Source organism: Nerophis lumbriciformis, linkage group LG05 (assembly GCF_033978685.3).
Source record: "Nerophis lumbriciformis linkage group LG05, RoL_Nlum_v2.1, whole genome shotgun sequence".
Taxonomy (NCBI): Eukaryota; Metazoa; Chordata; class Actinopteri; order Syngnathiformes; family Syngnathidae; genus Nerophis; species Nerophis lumbriciformis.
In genome coordinates, this window is record NC_084552.2 from 6314024 (window position 1) to 6334064 (window position 20041).

At 39.3% G+C, this 20041-nt stretch overlaps 1 protein-coding gene across 2 annotated transcripts; it reads left to right on the forward strand.

The window, feature by feature from the left end:
• Positions 1–6551: 6551 nt before the first annotated feature.
• On the forward strand, positions 6552–18731 carry coa6 (cytochrome c oxidase assembly factor 6). Of its 2 annotated transcripts, none has more exons than XM_061961364.2 (3): positions 6552–6768; positions 11397–11551; positions 12229–18731. In XM_061961364.2, the coding sequence occupies exons 2-3, from the start codon at positions 11408–11410 to the stop codon at positions 12328–12330; spliced, it is 246 nt and encodes an 81-aa protein (XP_061817348.1). In that variant the 5' UTR covers positions 6552–6768; positions 11397–11407; the 3' UTR covers positions 12331–18731. The 2 variants fall into 2 exon arrangements, with proteins under 2 accessions (XP_061817348.1, XP_061817347.1); XM_061961363.2 differs by having other exon boundaries at positions 6552–6715.
• Positions 18732–20041: the final 1310 nt, after the last annotated feature.

A 20041-nucleotide genomic window follows, 5' to 3' on the forward strand; every position in this document is an offset into this window, starting at 1 on the left:
TAAACTCACTCCTTTCCTGCAAATTAAATTTCACCTATGCTACTTCAAAGGCTGTGCTACTGGCTGCGAAGCATTGCACTTTCAAATACAACAATAAGTAGGAGTGTTGTGTATGTATATATATGTATATTATATTAAATATTATTATTATTATTATTATATTTATAAGGAATACTTGAATTTGCACTGAAATTCAAGTATTTATTTTATTTATATATATATACACAAAAGAAATACTTGAATTTCAATGCAAATTCAAGTATTTGCATTGAAATTCAAGTATTTCTTTTGTGTATATATACAGGTAAAAGCCAGTAAATTAGAATATTTTGAAAAACTTGATTTATTTCAGTAATTGCATTCAAAAGGTGTAACTTGTACATTATATTTATTCATTGCACACAGACTGATGCATTCAAATGTTTATTTCATTTAATTTTGATGATTTGAAGTGGCAACAAATGAAAATCCAAAATTCCGTGTGTCACAAAATTAGAATATTACTTAAGGCTAATACAAAAAAGGGATTTTTAGAAATGTTGGCCAACTGAAAAGTATGAAAATGAAAAATATGAGCATGTGCAATACTCAATACTTGGTTGGAGCTCCTTTTGCCTCAATTACTGCGTTAATGCGGCGTGGCATGGAGTCGATGAGTTTCTGGCACTGCTCAGGTGTTATGAGAGCCCAGGTTGCTCTGATAGTGGCCTTCAACTCTTCTGCGTTTTTGGGTCTGGCATTCTGCATCTTCCTTTTCACAATACCCCACAGATTTTCTATGGGGCTAAGGTCAGGGGAGTTGGCGGGCCAATTTAGAACAGAAATACCTTGGTCCGTAAACCAGGCACGGGTAGATTTTGCGCTGTGTGCAGGCGCCAAGTCCTGTTGGAACTTGAAATCTCCATCTCCATAGAGCAGGTCAGCAGCAGGAAGCATGAAGTGCTCTAAAACTTGCTGGTAGACGGCTGCGTTGACCCTGGATCTCAGGAAACCGAGTGGACCGACACCAGCAGATGACATGGCACCCCAAACCATCACCCAACCATGCAAATTTTGCATTTCCTTTGGAAATCGAGGTCCCAGAGTCTGGAGGAAGACAGGAGAGGCACAGGATCCACGTTGCCTGAAGTCTAGTGTAAAGTTTCCACCATCAGTGATGGTTTGGGGTGCCATGTCATCTGCTGGTGTCGGTCCACTCTGTTTCCTGAGATCCAGGGTCAACGCAGCCGTCTACCAGCAAGTTTTAGAGCACTTCATGCTTCCTGCTGCTGACCTGCTCTATGGAGATGGAGATTTCAAGTTCCAACAGGACTTGGCGCCTGCACACAGCGCAAAATCTACCCGTGCCTGGTTTACGGACCATGGTATTTCTGTTCTAAATTGGCCCGCCAACTCCCCTGACCTTAGCCCCATAGAAAATCTGTGGGGTATTGTGAAAAGGAAGATGCAGAATGCCAGACCCAAAAACGCAGAAGAGTTGAAGGCCACTATCAGAGCAACCTGGGCTCTCATAACACCTGAGCAGTGCCAGAAACTCATCGACTCCATGCCACGCCGCATTAACGCAGTAATTGAGGCAAAAGGAGCTCCAACCAAGTATTGAGTATTGTACATGCTCATATTTTTCATTTTCATACTTTTCAGTTGGCCAACATTTCTAAAAATCCCTTTTTTGTATTAGCCTTAAGTAATATTCTAATTTTGTGACACACGGAATTTTGGATTTTCATTTGTTGCCACTTCAAATCATCAAAATTAAATGAAATAAACATTTGAATGCATCAGTCTGTGTGCAATGAATAAATATAATGTACAAGTTACACCTTTTGAATGCAATTACTGAAATAAATCAAGTTTTTCAAAATATTCTAATTTACTGGCTTTTACCTGTACATGTCCTCTTTTTGGGATTTCACAATATGGTCAGCCTAATTAAAGCAGCTAAGCACAAGATAGAAGCAACCCTTGACTAACACCCTCCCCCTTACACCTCCACGGATCGTAAATAACCAAATGTTAATCAAATGGGTTTCTAATGTATATAATTGTTGTTCTTATGCTATCTGAACTCACTATGTTCTCCTCATCCCACCCCCCGGATTGTAAATCATTCAATGTATACACTCTGATTAACTTGTGCGATGACTGTATTATGATGATAGTACATATATATTTGTGCCATGAATTGATTAACGTGGACCCCGACTTAAACAAGTTGAAAAACCTATTGGGGTGTTACCATTTAGTGGTCAATTGTACGGAATATGTACAATCTACTAATAACAGTTTCAATCAATCAATCAATAGAAAGCACACGATAGAAAGCATCAACACAAACAGTAGAAAGCAAGCGAAAAAGACCAAAGTATTAGTCACTGTGAATAAAAAAACCGTCTTTTCAATCAATCATCAATAGAAAGCACATGATAGAAAGCATCAAGCAAGTGAAAAAGACCAAAGTATTAGTCACTGTGAATAAAAAACCGTCTTTTCAATCAATCATCAATAGAAAGCACATGATAGATAGTAGTGATGGGTCCGGCAACACCGATGCATCGGCGCATGCGTCGAGCTCATAGAGCGAAACCCTGTGTCGGTGCGCGTACCGCTTTTAGAAAGTCACGTGACCGATCATGAGCTGTTTTGGTCACGTGACCGATACGCGAACTGTGTCGCACTGACGCCTCCTCTGTGCCCTGTGAGCGGCTCTTTTCTACAGCCGGAGAAATAATAAATAAGAAGAGAAAGCGTCTAAAATTGAATACGTTGGAAAAACTGTTTTATTTTTATTTTTATAAAAATGTGTAAAAATAAATAAATAATCATTTCCAGGTCCACAAGCATCCTCATTCACAACACGTTCTCTTAGATTTCCATGTTATGATACATGTTCACATTATTTATTGACTTTATCTAAAAAAGACAAAAAAATTATTTTTATTTAAATGAAGTTATGAAATAATCCTAAATGAAATACAATGACTTGGTTTATATTATTGTATATACTAGGTCAGTGGTTCTCAACCTTTTTTCAGCAATGTACCCCCTGTGATTTTTTTTTTTATTCAAGTACCACCTAATCAGAGCAAAGCATTTTTGGTTGAAAAAAAAAAGATGAAGTAAAATACAGCACTATGTCATCAGTTTCTGATTTATTAAATTGTATAACAGTGCAAAATATTGCTCATTTGTAGTGGTCTTTCTTGAACTATTTGGAAAAAAAGATATAGAAATAGCTAAAAACTTGTTGAAAAATAAACAAGTGATTCAATTATAAATAAAGATTTCTACACCTAGAAGTAATAATCAACTTAAAGTGCCCTCTTTGGGGATTGTATTAGAGATCTATCTGGATTCATCAACTTAATTCTAAACATTTATTCACAAAAAAAAAAAAATCTTTAACATCAATATTTATGGAACACGTCCACAAAAAAGCTAGCTGTCAACACTGAATATTGCATTGTTGCATTTCTTTTCACAGTTCTTTTTGACAGACATTTTAGTGACAAACCTGAGCTTGTGCTTCACTTAGTTTATGAACTTACATTCATATTTTGTTGAAGTATTATTCAATAAATATATTTATAAAGGATTTTTGAATTTTTGCTATTTTTAGAATATTAAAAAAAAATCTCACGTACCCCTTGGCATACCTTCAAGTACTCCCAGGGGTACGCGTACCCCCATTTGAGAACCACTGTACTAGGTCATAAAATCAGTGTCAGTTGAGTCGGTCCATAGGTTGCCTGTAGGGATTTTTAATGTCCAGCAGATGTCAGTATTTAGTGACACAGTATCGACACAGTATCAATACAGTTTTGCAATGTGTCGAAACGCTTCATGACGCCTCATCAACCCATCACTAATATATATATATATATATATATATATATATATATATATATATATATATACATACATATATATATGGACACCGGGGGTGAGGGATGCCGTCAAGCTGAAGAAGGAGTCCTATCGGGTTCTTTTGGCTCATAGGACTCCTGAGGCAGCGGACAAGTACCGACAGGCCAAGCGGTGTGCGGCTTCAGCGGTCGCAGAGGCAAAAACTCGGACATGGGAGGAGTTCGGTGAGGCCATAGAAAACGACTTCCGGACGGCTTCGAAGCAATTCTGGACCACCATCCGCCGCCTCAGGAAGGGAAAGCAGTGCACTATCAACACCGTGTATGGCGAGGATGGTGTTCTGCTGACCTCGACTGCGGATGTTGTGGATCGGTGGAGGGAATACTTCAAAGACCTCCTCAATCCCACCAACACGTCTTCCTATGAGGAAGCAGTGCCTGGGGAGTCTGTGGTGGGCTCTCCTATTTCTGGGGCTGAGGTTGCTGAGGTAGTTAAAAAGCTCCTCGGTGGCAAGGCCCCGGGGGTAGATGAGATCCGCCCGGAGTTCCTTAAGGCTCTGGATGCTGTGGGGCTGTCTTGGTTGACAAGACTCTGCAGCATCGCGTGGACATCGGGGGCGGTACCACTGGATTGGCAGACCGGGGTGGTGGTTCCTCTCTTTAAGAAGGGGGACCGGAGGGTGTGTTCTAACTATTGTGGGATCACACTCCTCAGCCTTCCCGGTAAGGTCTATTCAGGTGTACTGGAGAGGAGGCTACGCCGGATAGTCGAACCTCGGATTCAGGAGGAACAGTGTGGTTTTCGTCCTGGTCGTGGAACTGTGGACCAGCTCTATACTCTCGGCAGGGTCCTTGAGGGTGCATGGGAGTTTGCCCAACCAGTCTACATGTGTTTTGTGGACTTGGAGAAGGCATTCGACCGTGTCCCTCGGGAAGTCCTGTGGGGAGTGCTCAGAGAGTACGGGGTATCGGACTGTCTGATTGTGGCAGTCCGCTCCCTGTATGATCAGTGCCAGAGCTTGGTCCGCATTGCCGGTAGTAAGTCGGACACGTTTCCAGTGAGGGTTGGACTCCGCCAAGGCTGCCCTTTGTCACCGATTCTGTTCATAACTTTTATGGACAGAATTTCTAGGCGCAGTCATGGCGTTGAGGGGATCTGGTTTGGTGGCTGCAGGATTAGGTCTCTGCTTTTTGCAGATGATGTGGTCCTGATGGCTTCATCTGGCCAGGATCTTCAGCTCTCACTGGATCGGTTCGCAGCTGAGTGTGAAGCGACTGGGATGAGAATCAGCACCTCCAAGTCCGAGTCAATGGTTCTCGCCCGGAAAAGGGTGGAGTGCCATCTCCGGGTTGGGGAGGAGATCTTGCCCCAAGTGGAGGAGTTCAAGTACCTCGGAGTCTTGTTCACGAGTGAGGGAAGAGTGGATCGTGAGATCGACAGGCGGATCGGTGCGGCGTCTTCAGTAATGCGGACGCTGTATCGATCCGTTGTGGTGAAGAAGGAGCTGAGCCGGAAGGCAAAGCTCTCAATTTACCGGTCGATCTACGTTCCCATCCTCACCTATGGTCATGAGCTTTGGGTTATGACCGAAAGGACAAGATCACGGGTACAAGCGGCCGAAATGAGTTTCCTCCGCCGGGTGGCGGGTCTCTCCCTTAGAGATAGGGTGAGAAGCTCTGTCATCCGGGGGGAGCTCAAAGTAAAGCCGCTGCTCCTCCACATCGAGAGGAGCCAGATGAGGTGGTTCGGGCATCTGGTCAGGATGCCACCCGAACGCCTCCCTAGGGAGGTGTTTAGGGCACGTCCGACCGGTAGGAGGCCGCGGGGAAGACCCAGGACACGTTGGGAAGACTATGTCTCTCGGCTGGCCTGGGAACGCCTCGGGGTCCCACAGGAAGAGCTGGACGAAGTGGCTGGGGAGAGGGAAGTCTGGGCTTCCCTGCTTAGGCTGCTGCCCCCGCGACCCGACCTCGGATAAGCGGAAGAAGATGGATGGATGGATGGATATATGTGTGCATGTATGTTTAATTTATTATTATTTTTGAGCAATGACATAGTCAGAGAAAAACAGCCTGCATGGCAGCATTGTTATTAGAGTCAACATTGCAACTTTTTCTTGTCTTTTTGCTCTTTTATTTCACTTGTTTATGTTGTGTTTTTATAGTATGTATGTGCCGCGGGCCTCAAACGACACTTTGATCTATGTCAAATGATCAATCAATCAATCAATCTCTCTGACACCTGTTGAACTTTTCCCACGTAACCATCTAATGAATCATTTCACAATATCTGACAATGACACCTATCGTACCGTTACAAATATTATGTTATCATAATTGGACGCTAATAATAATAGCTTGGTTTCACCAGATAAATAGTAAAAGGCGTACTTATTAGCAAACACCGCCATCTTCTGTTACCTTTGAGCAGTAGCGAAGACCTCGACACAGAAAACTGCTGATTCTTTGAATAAAACAATCACGAAAAAGAACACACTCTTGTACGTTGTCTGTGAAACAATCACTCGCGAAAAGAACACACTCTTGTACGTTGTATTGACTTATTTTCACTCGGATTATCATTTGATTGGCGTACCTTTAACGTGGGTTCCTTTCACGCACGCGCAGTAATGCCATTTGACGTCATCAACGAGCGACCTGAAAAGAGACCTGTACTTCGGCGTCATCAACGTGCGACCATTCAAAGACCTGCCCTTCACTTCTATAATGCTGTCACTTCGAACATAAAAACACCGCCATGAGTGCAATATAAAGCTAAGTCTATGGATCGACAACCTTAAAACAAAAGTGACCGCTGGGGAATTCATCATCCAGGTTTTATTACCACAGTGAGTTTGAGATAGCTAACATGCTAATACACCATGCTACTACTGTCAACATTGTGAGTGCACAGTGTTCAATGTTTTATAATACATACTGTAGTTATCACTATATTATAATACATACTGTAGGTATCACTATATTATAATACGTACTGTAGGGATCACTATTTTATAATACATACTGTAGGTATCACTATTTTCTAATACATACTGTAGGGATCACTATTTTCTAATACATACTGTAGGTATCACTATTTTCTAATACATACTGTAGGTATCACTATATTATAATACATACTGTAGGTATCACTATATTATAATACATACTGTAGGTATCACTATATTATAATACATACTGTAGGGATCACTATTTTATAATACATACTGTAGGGATCACTATTTTATAATACATACTGTAGGGATCACTATTTTCTAATACATACTGTAGGGATCACTATTTTCTAATACATACTGTAGGTATCACTATTTTCTAATACATACTGTAGGTATCACTATATTATAATACATACTGTAGGGATCACTATTTTATAATACATACTGTAGGTATCACTATTTTCTAATACATACTGTAGGGATCACTATTTTCTAATACATACTGTAGGTATCACTATTTTCTAATACATACTGTAGGTATCACTATTTTCTAATACATACTGTAGGTATCACTATTTTCTAATACATACTGTAGGTATCACTATTTTCTAATACATACTGTAGGTATCACTATATTATAATACATACTGTAGGGATCACTATTTTATAATACATACTGTAGGGATCACTATTTTCTAATACATACTGTAGGGATCACTATTTTCTAATACATACTGTAGGTATCACTATTTTCTAATACATACTGTAGGTATCACTATATTATAATACATACTGTAGGTATCACTATTTTCTAATACATACTGTAAGTATCACTATTTTCTAATACATAGTGTAAGTATCACTATTTTCTAATACATACTGTAGTTATCACTATATTATAATACGTACTGTAGGGATCACTATTTTCTAATACATACTGTAGGTATCACTATATTATAATACATACTGTAGGGATCACTATATTATAATACATACTGTAGGTATCACTATTTTCTAATACATACTGTAGGGATCACTATTTTCTAATACATACTGTAGGGATCACTATTTTCTAATACATACTGTAGGTATCACTATTTTATAATACATACTGTAGGTATCACTATTTTATAATACATACTGTAGGTATCACTATTTTCAAATACATACTGTAGGTATCACTATATTCTAATACATACTGTAGGGATCACTATTTTCTAATACATACTGTAGGGATCACTATTTTATAATACATACTGTAGGGATCACTATTTTCTAATACATACTGTAGGTATCACTATTTTCTAATACATACTGTAGGTATCACTATTTTCAAATACATACTGTAGGTATCACTATATTCTAATACATACTGTAGGGATCACTATTTTATAATACATACTGTAGGTATCACTATTTTCTAATACATACTGTAGGTATCACTATATTATAATACATACTGTAGGGATCACTATTTTCTAATACATACTGTAGGTATCACTATATTATAATACATACTGTAGGTATCACTATTTTCTAATACATACTGTAGGGATCACTATTTTCTAATACATACTGTAGGGATCACTATTTTCTAATACATACTGTAGGGATCACTATATTATAATACATACTGTAGGTATCACTATTTTCTAATACATACTGTAGGGATCACTATTTTATAATACATACTGTAGGTATCACTATATTCTAATACATACTGTAGGGATCACTATTTTATAATACATACTGTAGGTATCACTATTTTCTAATACATACTGTAGGTATCACTATATTATAATACATACTGTAGGGATCACTATTTTCTAATACATACTGTAGGTATCACTATATTATAATACATACTGTAGGTATCACTATTTTCTAATACATACTGTAGGGATCACTATTTTCTAATACATACTGTAGGGATCACTATTTTCTAATACATACTGTAGGTATCACTATTTTCTAATACATACTGTAGGGATCACTATTTTATAATACATACTGTAGGTATCACTATTTTCTAATACATACTGTAGGGATCACTATTTTCTAATACATACTGTAGGGATCACTATTTTCTAATACATACTGTAGGGATCACTATTTTCTAATACATACTGTAGGGATCACTATATTATAATACATACTGTAGGTATCACTATTTTCTAATACATACTGTAGGGATCACTATTTTATAATACATACTGTAGGTATCACTATTTTCTAATACATACTGTAGGTATCACTATATTATAATACATACTGTAGGTATCACTATTTTCTAATACATACTGTAGGTATCACTATTTTATAATACATACTGTAGGTATCACTATTTTCTAATACATACTGTAGGGATCACTATTTTCTAAAACATACTGTAGTTATCACTATATTATAATACGTACTGTAGGGATCACTATTTTATAATACATACTGTAGGGATCACTATTTTCTAATACATACTGTAGGTATCACTATATTATAATACATACTGTAGGGATCACTATTTTCTAATACATACTGTAGGTATCACTATTTTCTAATACATACTGTAGGGATCACTATTTTCTAATACATACTGTAGGTATCACTATATTATAATACATACTGTAGGTATCACTATATTATAATACATACTGTAGGGATCACTATTTTCTAATACATACTGTAGGGATCACTATTTTATAATACATACTGTAGGTATCACTATATTATAATACATACTGTAGGGATCACTATATTATAATACATACTGTAGGTATCACTATTTTCTAATACATACTGTAGGGATCACTATTTTCTAAAACATACTGTAGGCATACCTGCCAACTACTCCGGTTTTCCCGTAATTAGTACGGTTTTCATCAACCTATTCCGGGGTTACGGTTGCAGTGATAAAAAATACGGTTTTTCATTAATTAAAATTTTTTTTTTTTTCTAAAGTTTTGTTCACGAAATCGCGTAACAACAACGACAATCGACACTGCTTCCCGTAACTTCCTATCGAGCCATTCCGAATGCCATGCGCGAGGCTATTTATAGCACCGCTGCCAAGCACGAGGCACCAGTTGCCATTGTTTGCAAACGAGCGAACGATCATGGAATCAGCCGGAGAAAAATCGCAAACGAGTCTTAAACCGAAAAGAAAACTGCAGTCATTCCGTGAAGAATATTCAAAAGCCTATCCGGGAATAATTATCCGTTCCAAAAAGGGTGAAAACTACGCGAATTGCACCTTGTGCAGACAAGATTTTTCGATCGGACACGGAGGAATTAGCGATGTAAAAGACCACGTTGGGACAAAAAAAAACACAAGTCTAATGGCGTTGCTAGCGATACAATTTGGATTTTAGCCACAAAAAGGTAATGACACCAATGTTATCTATTGGAATTGTTTAGTACTGTTATACTGTTAAAAGTGTTTATACTATTTATGCTTTCAAGTCCAAGTTGAAGAAATCTTGTTAAATGTTGACAGCATAACTACCAAAATACAGAAGTAGGTCCTTAATATTTTTGCAGTGCTATTTCTGTTGAAAAGTTAAAATGATTACATTAGAGATGTGATGTGCCACTTTTCAAGTGTCTGATGGCTTCAATTAATTTTCATGAATTTTTCATATTTTAAATTCTTTTGAAAGGCTTACAAAAAAACTACATTTGAATTGTAATTCCATGCTATTGACAGGACTATTAATTTTAATGAAGTTAGCTTACCATGTTTACAGTATGACAATTGTGATAGAAATGTGAATTTTAGGCACAGAATATTTTTTACAATTGAACAAGGCAGTAGATTATACAAGCTTGGACAGAAAGTTAATAATGACACCAATTTTTTTTTTTAATGGAATTGTTTAGTACTGTTTTACCATTTGTTTACTGTAAAAAGTGTTTATACTGTTTATACTTTCAATGAACATATTGAAGTATTGTGAAAGGTTGACAGGATAACTGGCATTAACTGTCAAAATAATTTCAAACTATTGAAGTTAGCTTACAGAATAAACATGTCAATCAACCCATATGATTTTTGCTGTAATATTTTTGTTTTGAAAAGTCACTGTGACTGATAGAAAAGTGATGGTTTTAGCAACATTTTAACCTGTCTGAATGCTAATAATCATTTTGCGTCGGGGGGGGGCGAACCTGAACCCCCCACCAGGACTTTGTCCTGGACCTACGGCCCCTGGACCCTGGCTACTAGGTTTTTCTGATTTCAAAAGTTGGCAGGTATGTGTAGGCATCACTATTTTCTAATACATACTGTAGGGATCACTATTTTCTAAAACATACTGTAGGGATCACTATTTTGTAAGTTGTGCCAAAGGAAACGTGGATAAACACATTCATATATTCACTGTGCAAAGCCAAATGGCATGAATTGATGAACGTGGACCCCGACTTAAACAAGTGTAAAAACTTATTGGGGTGTTACCATTTAGTGGTCAATTGTACGGAATATGTACTGTACTGTGCAATCTACTAATACATGTTTCAATCAATCAAATCAAAACAAGGTTGCTTTTTGAAACCTTACCTATTTCAATTGCTTCCACAGTCCAAGTGTCGATGGCAGCGCCGAACTCAGCCGAGAGAAAAGCCTGCTGGGAAGCCAGGGATTTCTTCTGGAAGTGTCTGGATGACAACAAGGACAAATCATCAACATGCCACAACTTCCAAGAAGAATTTGAGGCTAAATGCCCAGCTCAGTGGGTAAAGACTGCTTACTTGTTGTCATGACTTGGACTTTGGCTTGGCTTGTTCTCCCGTGGTGCAAATGAACTGGACTGGTCAAGGCTTGAAGGCGGGTACATGATTTATTTTAAACTATCAAAAAAGGAATAAACAAAAAGCGCGCACAGTGGCGGAGAATAAAACTAGACTTTAAACACAAAACTTGCACATTGGCAGAAACTATGAACAATTAAACAAAACACTAACTGTGGCTTAACAAACAAAAACTTACTTGGCATGGAACCGGCATGAAAAAAAGAGTAGCAAGGGTCATCAGGGTGTGGAGAGTGTGCAGGAGCATAAATGTGGTGATGTCGTCAGAACGAACAACAGAAAATGAATGAACTTAAATACTATGGACATGATTAGTGAAAGCAGGTGCGTGACTCAAAACGCGAAACAGGTGCGTGACGTGACAGGTGAAAACTAATGGTTGCTATGGTGACAAGAGTGCACAATGAGTCCAAACGTGGAACAGGTGCGTGACGTGACAGGTGAAACTAATGGTTGCTATGGTGACAAAACAAAACAAAAGTGCACAAAAAGTCCAAAATTTAAACCGAACATTACTAAAACAAAACATGATCACACAGACATGACACTTGTAGTAGAAGTCAACAATGGCACTATATTGTCTTCCCTTCCTCTCTTTACAGGTGAAATATTTCAGCAAAAGAAGAGACTTCCTGAAATACAAGGAGAAGATGCAGACGGAAGGCTTCACTCCTGCTGAAGGCCCCCGGGGCCAGGCCTCCTAACCATACAGTAAACATCACCAGGGGCCAGGCCTCCTAACCATACAGTAAACATCACCAGGGGCCAGGCCTCCTAACCATACAGTAAACATCACCAGGGGCCAGGCCTCCTAACCATACAGTAAACATCACCAGGGGCCAGGCCTCCTAACCATACAGTAAACATCACCAGGGGCCAGGCCTCCTAACCATACAGTAAACATCATGTCAAACACAACAACAGCAAGGCTTTTTGACATATTTGGGGCCTTAAGAACTTATGATCATAGTGGTGTATTTACAAACCCTGTTTCCATTTGAGTTGGGAAATTGTGTTAGATGTAAATATAAACGGAATACAATGATTTGCAAATCCTTTTCAACCCATATTCAATTGAATGCACTACAACGACAAGATATTTGATGTTCAAACTCATAAACTTTTTTTTTTTTTTTTTGCAAATAATAATTAGGGCCCGCCATGGCCCATTGCAAAAGGACTCCCACAGGGAGTCCTTATGCAATGGGACATAAGGACCTATTGAATTTCTAAGGTTTTATTCTTTATTATTATTATTATTCTTTATTATTCTTCCGCCGCCTCTTTGAGCACTAATTTGACCCACTTAACATGCTTCAAAACTCACCAAATTTGACCCACCCATCAGGACCTGCGAAAAGTGTCTTTTAATACAAAAACCAAACCGCAAAAATCAAAATTGCGCTCTAGCGCCCCCTAGAAAAAAAAACAACTAGACTGCCTGTAACTCCCACTAGGAAGGTCAGAGAGACATGAAACAAAATCCTCTATGTAGGTCTGACTCAGACCTAACTTTCATAATGGTACATTCTTGGGCTAAAATCAACAGGAAGTTGGCAATTCCCCCTTCAAGACAAAAAAGTACTAAAAACAGTCACTTTTGCCTCTTTGAGCTGTAATTAGACCCCCTTAACATGCTTCAAAACTCACCGAACTGAACGCACACATCAGGACTGGCAAAAACTGTGATCTAATAAAAAAACCTAACCCCAAATTAAAAAATTGCGCTCTACAGCAATTTTTTTATAAAACGGAGACAAAACTGCTCCTCGGAAGAAAACATTTCCAAAACTGCCTGTAACTCCCACCGGGAAGGTCGCAGAGACATGAAACAAAAACCTTTCCGTAGGTCTCACTTACACCTACATTTCATCAATTGACAACCCCCAGCAAAAATATACAGGAACTTTGCTATTCCCCCTTCAACACAACATTTTTGTAAAAACCGGTCACCTTTCTTCAAAAATTATCTCCTCTGAGCGCGTTTGTTGTTTCGGCTTCAAACTAACACAGGTGAGAGATTGAACCCTTCTGATTAAAAGTTGGCGAAAGAGTTGTGATACCTGCTCCGGTTTGGATTTTATGACCTTCAAAGACCCGCTGCACTTATGCTCCTGCGGTGCTGTTTTTTTAAGATGGCTGCTCAAAAGCAGGAAGCACCAACGTGCCCACACAATGCAGACAAGGTAGGTACACTAGACAAAAGTCTTGGGACACTTCAGACTACAAGTAGACAAAAGTATTGGGACACTTAGGACTAGCACCTGCCAAATACGCGGGCCCGAACAACGCTGCTTGCAGCTTTAATTAACTTAGAATTTCATGGCTGCGACACGTGACAAAGTAGTTGGGAAAGGGCATGTTCACCACTGTGTTACACGGCATTTCCTTTTAACAACACTCAGTAAACGTTTGGGAACTAAGGAGACACATTTTTTAAGTTTCTCAGGTGGAATTCTTTCTCATTCTTGCTTGATGTACAGCTTAAGTTGTTCAACAGTCCGGGGGTCTCCGTTGTGCTATTTTAGGCTTCATAATGCGCCACACATTTTCAATGGGAGACAGGTCTGGACTACAGGCAGGCCAGTCTAGTACCCGCACTCTTTTACTATGAAGCCACGTTGATGTAACACGTGGCTTGGCATTGTCTTGCTGAAATAAGCAGGGGCGTCCATGGTAACATTGCTTGGATGGCAACATATGTTGCTCCAAAACCTGTATGTACCTTTCAGCATTAATGGTGCCTTCACAGATGTGTAAGTTACCCACTAATACACCCTCATACCATCACACATGCTGGCTTTTCAACTTTGCGCCTATAACAATCCGGATGGTTCTTTTCCTCTTTGGGACGTCCACAGTTTCCAAAAACAATTTGAAATGTGGACTCGTCAGACCACAGAACACCTTTCCATTTTGTATCAGTCCATCTTAGATGAGGTCAGGCCCAGCGAAGCCGACGGCGTTTCTGGGTGTTGTTGATAAACGGTTTTCGCCTTGCATAGGAGAGTTTTAACTTGCACTTAGAGATGTAGCGACCAACAGTAGTTACTGACAGTGGGTTTCTGAAGTGTTCCTGAGCCCATGTGGTGATATCCTTTAGACACTGATGTCGCTTGTTGATGCAGTACAGCCTGAGGGATGGAAGGTCACGGGCTTAGCTGCTTACGTGCAGTGATTTCTCCAGATTCTCTGAACCCTTTGATGATATTACGGAGCGTAGATGGTGAAATCCCTAAATTCCTTGCAATAGCTGGTTGAGAAAGGGTTTTCTTAAACTGTTCAACAATTTGCTTACGCATTTGTTGACAAAGTGGTGACCCTCGCCCCCATCCTTGTTTGTGAATGACTGAGCATTTCATGGAATCTACTTTTATACCCAATCATGGCACCCACCTGTTCCCAATTAGCCTGCACACCTGTGGGATGTTCCAAATAAGTGTTTGAGGAGCATTCCTCAACTTTATCAGTATTTATTGCCACCTTTCCCAACTACTTTGTCACGTGTTGCTGGCATCAAATTCTAAAGTTAATGATTATTTGCAACAAAAAAAAAAATGTTTATGAGTTTGAACATCAAATATGTTGTCTTTGTAGCATATTCAACCGAATATGGCTTGAAAATGATTTGCAAATCATTGTATTCCGTTTATATTTACATCTAACACAGTTTCCCAACTCATATGGAAACGGGGTTTGTATTAGATTTATTTCTAAATAGCTATAGTCACATTGGAAATGGGGTGGGTTTTTTTTTTATCTTCATTCCACCGTAATGGTCTAAAGTATGGTTTTTAACCTTTTCTGAGCCGAGGCACATTTTTTTTCATTGAAAAAATCCCAAGGCACACCACCAGCGGAAAACATTAAAAAATGAAACTCAGCAGCCGATATTGATAGTGAAAAGTCGTTCTCGCCATTGTTGGATAAAAATTCAAAGCATAACCAAGCATGCATCGTTCTAGCTGAAAGTAGGTGTGCTGTCACCACCTGTCACATCACACCCTGACTTTTTTTGCTGTTTTCCTGTGTGTAGTGTTTTAGTTCTTGTCTGGCGCTTCTATTTTGTTGTTGATTGTCATGTCATGTACGGATGTGCATTGTGGACGCCGTCTGCGCCACGTGATTTAAGTCTTTGCTGTTGTTCAGCATTCTGTTTTTGTGTACTTTGCAGCCAGTTCAGTTTTAGTTTTGTTTTGCATAGACATCCCTAAGCTTCAGTGCCTTTTGTTTTTTTTGTTTTTTGGTTTAAGCATTACATACCTTTTTACCTGCACACTGCCTCCCGCCGTCTTCTGCATATTGTGATCACGACAAATCAATCAATCAATCAATCAATCTTTATTTATATAGCCCTAAATCACAAGTGTCTCAAAGGGCTGCACAAGCCACAACGACATCCTCGGTACAAAGCCCACATACGGGCAAGGAAAAACTCACCCCAGTGGGACGTCGATGTGAATGACTATGAGAAACCTTGGAGAGGACCGCATATGTGGGTAACCCCCCCCCCCTCTAGGGGAGACCGAAAGCAATGGATGTCGAGTGGGTCTGACATAATATTGTGAGAGTCCAGTCCATAGTGGATCCAACATAATAGTAAGAGTCCAGTCCATAGTGGGGCCAGCAGGACACCATCCCGAGCGGAGACGGGTCAGCATCGTAGAGATGTTCCCAGCCGATGCACAGGCGAGCGGTCCACCCCGGGTCCCGACTCTGGACAGCCAGCACTTCATCCATGGCCACCGGACCTGTGCCCCCCCCCCCCTCAAGGAAAAGGGGAGCAGAGGAGAAAAGAAAAGAAACGGCAGATCAACTGGTCTAACAGGGGGGCTATTTAAAGGCTAGAGTATACAAATGAGTTTTAAGATGGGACTTAAATGCTTCTACTGAGGTAGCATCTCTAATTGTTACCGGGAGGGCATTCCATAGTACTGGAGCCCCAATAGAAAACGCTCTATAGCCCGCAGACTTTTTTTGGGCTCTGGGAATCACTAATAAGCCGGAGTTCTTTGAACGCAGATTTCTTGCCGGGACATATGGTACAATGCAATCGACAAGATAGGACGGAGCTAGACCGTGTAGTATTTTATACGTAAGTAGTAAAACCTTAAAGTCACTTCTTAAGTGCACAGGAAGCCAGTGCAGGTGAGCCAGTATAGGCGTAATATGATCAAACTTTCTTGTTCTTGTCAAAAGTCTAGCAGCCGCATTTTGTACCAACTGTAATTTTTTAATGCTAGACATAGGGAGACCCGAAAATAAACATGACAAATCATGTTCCTGACGTCTACAAAGCAATTAGCTACCTGCTGCCACCTACTGATATGGAAGAGTATTACACGGTTACTCTGCCCAGCTCTTGACAGCACAGACAATAATTACTGGTTTGCAAAGAATATTTTTAACCCAATTAGGTGAAATTACATCATTTCCCACGGCACACCAAACGATATCTCACGGTACACTAGTGTGCCGCGGCACAGTGGTTGAAAAACACCGGTCCTAAGTATCCTAACTATTTACCATGAATTGATTTACTTGGACCCGACTTAAACAAGCTGAAAAATGTATTGGGGTGTTACCATTTAGTGGTCAATTGTACGGAATATGTACTATACTGTGCAATCTACTAATAAAAGTTCCAATCAATGGTGTTAAAGTTCACTTTGGAAACAGTGAGGTGCACTTCCTCCTTTAGACAGTGGGGGGCGGCATTGTATTTGTTGGCTAGGATGTGATTTGGGACGTTGTATGGTAAATGGCAGGGCCGGCCCGTGGCATAGGCCGTATAGGCAAATGCTAAGGGCGCCGTCCATCAGGGGGCGCCACGCCAGTGCCACAAATGTTGGAGAAAAAAAGAAAAAAAAAAGTTGGTACTATTATTTCTAAATACAAAAAATAATCCCACGTTAATTAAAATGCAAAGTAAAGCCTATTTAATAGAAATATTATTGGTTACAACATTACGCCCCCTCCCTTCCCGTATCATGACTCTTTTTGGACGTCACCACATCAAAAAATCAACACAAGATGTCAAAACGGCCAAAACTGTCAGGTGCCCAGGGAAGAAAAAAAGAGAAAAGAAGAGGAGGAGAAACGAGAAAAGACAGAGGTAGCAGGTAGGTGAGCCGAACATGAAATTATTTGTCTGTTACAGAATGTGATAGTAACCTGGCTTTTTAGCATTAAGCTAATGTTACATGATTCGGCAATTGCTAATCAATAAATAGCTAGTTCTGTTTTAATGTCGGGTTAATATTGTGGAGGGGGCTAAATTGTTATGGAAAATAATAATGTAACGTTAGGTAATTACAGTACTCCCCTCCCTTACATTCCTTTTGGGACATTTGTATTAGATCTTTTAAGCAGGTGTTTTTTGTTTACATTGTTATTGCCTTCTGGTTAGCTAATGTTTGCCCTGCAGGTAATAGTCACTTTTCCACCCCTTTATATATTAGGTATAGTTGTAAGTAAAAAAAAAAAAGGTCAAAGACAAAGCTATTCGGGTTCTTGTGAGTATATACACTTCACTGCTGATGTGGGGGGGCGCCACCTAAAATCTTGCCTAGGGCGCCAGATTGGTTAGGGCCGGGCCTGGTAAATGGGTTATACTTGTATAGCGCTTTTCTACCTTCAAGGTACTCAAAGCGCTTTGACACTATTTCATACCTGCCAACTACTCCGGTTTTCCCGTAATTAGTACGGTTTTCATCAACCTATTCCGGGTTACGGTTGCAGTGATAAAAAATACGGTTTTTCATTAATTAAAAACAATTTTTTTTTTTTAAGTTTTATTCACGAAATCGCGTAACAACAACGACAATCGACACTGCTTCCCGTAACTTCCTATCGAGCCATTCCGAATGCTATGTGCGAGGCTATTTGTAGCACCGCTGCCAAGCACGAGGCACCAGTTGCCATTGTTTCCAAACGAGCGAACGATCATGGAATCAGCCGGAGAAAAATCGCAAACGAGTCTTAAACCGAAAAGAAAACTGCAGTCATTCCGTGAAGAATATTCAAAAGCCTATCCGGGAATAATTATCCGTTCCAAAAAGGGTGAAAACTACGCGAATTGCACCTTGTGCAGACAAGATTTTTCCATCGGACACGGAGGAATTAGCGATGTAAAAGACCACGTTGGGACAAAAAAACACAAGTCTAATGCCGTTGCTAAATTTGGATTTTAGCCACAAAAAGGTAATGACACCAATGTTATCTATTGGAATTGTTTAGTACTGTTATACTGTTAAAAGTGTTTATACTATTTATGCTTTCAAGTCCAAGTTGAAGAAATCTTGTTAAATGTTGACAGCATAACTACCAAAATACAGAAGTATGTCCTTAATATTTTTGCAGTGCTATTTCTGTTGAAAAGTTCAAATGATTACATTAGAGATGTGATGTGCCACTTTTCAAGTGTCTGATGGCTTCAATTAATTTTCATTAATTTTTCATATTTTGAATTCTTTTGAAAGGCTTACAAAAAAACTACATTTGAATTGTAATTCCATGCTATTGACGGGACTATTAATTTTAATGAAGTTAGCTTACCATGTTTACAGTATGATAATTGTGATAGAAATGTGAATTTTAGGCACAGAATATTTTTTACAATTGAACAAGGCAGTAGATTATACAAGCTTGGACAGAAAGTTAATAATGACACCAATTTTTTTTTTTAATGGAATTGTTTAGTACTGTTTTACCATTTGTTTACTGTAAAAAGAGTTTATACTGTTTATACTTTCAATGAACAAATTGAAGTCTTGTGAAAGGTTGACAGGATAACTGGCATTAACTGTCAAAATAATTTCAAACTATTGAAGTTAGCTTACAGAATAAACATGTCAATCAACCCATATGATTTTTGCTGTAATATTTTTGTTTTGAAAAGTCACTGTGACTGATAGAAAAGTGATGGTTTTAGCAACATTTTAACCTGTCTGAATGCTAATAATCATTTTGCGTCCAGGACTTTGTCCTGGACCTACCGGGGCCTGCGGCCCCTGGACCCTGGCTACTAGGTTTTTCTGATTTCAAAAGTTGGCAGGTATGCTATTTCCACATTCACACACTGATGACGGGAGCTGCCATGCAAGACCCTAACCACCACCCATTAGGAGCAAGGGTGAAGTGTCGGACGTGACGAGGTTGGTAGTAGGTGGGGATCGAACCAGGAACCCTCAGGTTGCTGGCACAGCCACTCTCCCAACCGCGCCACGCCGTACCCTTTTATGGCTAAAGGTCAGTCATGCTCATTTTCCTAATTTCATACTGTGAAATGAATGTTAACATGGAAAGTGCTTAAACATATTTTGTTGCATGTCTTTAATGTTTTAATGTGTGTGTGTGTGTGTGTGGGGGGGGGTTGCCTATTATTCACAATTCTTATGTAAGACAAGAACAGAA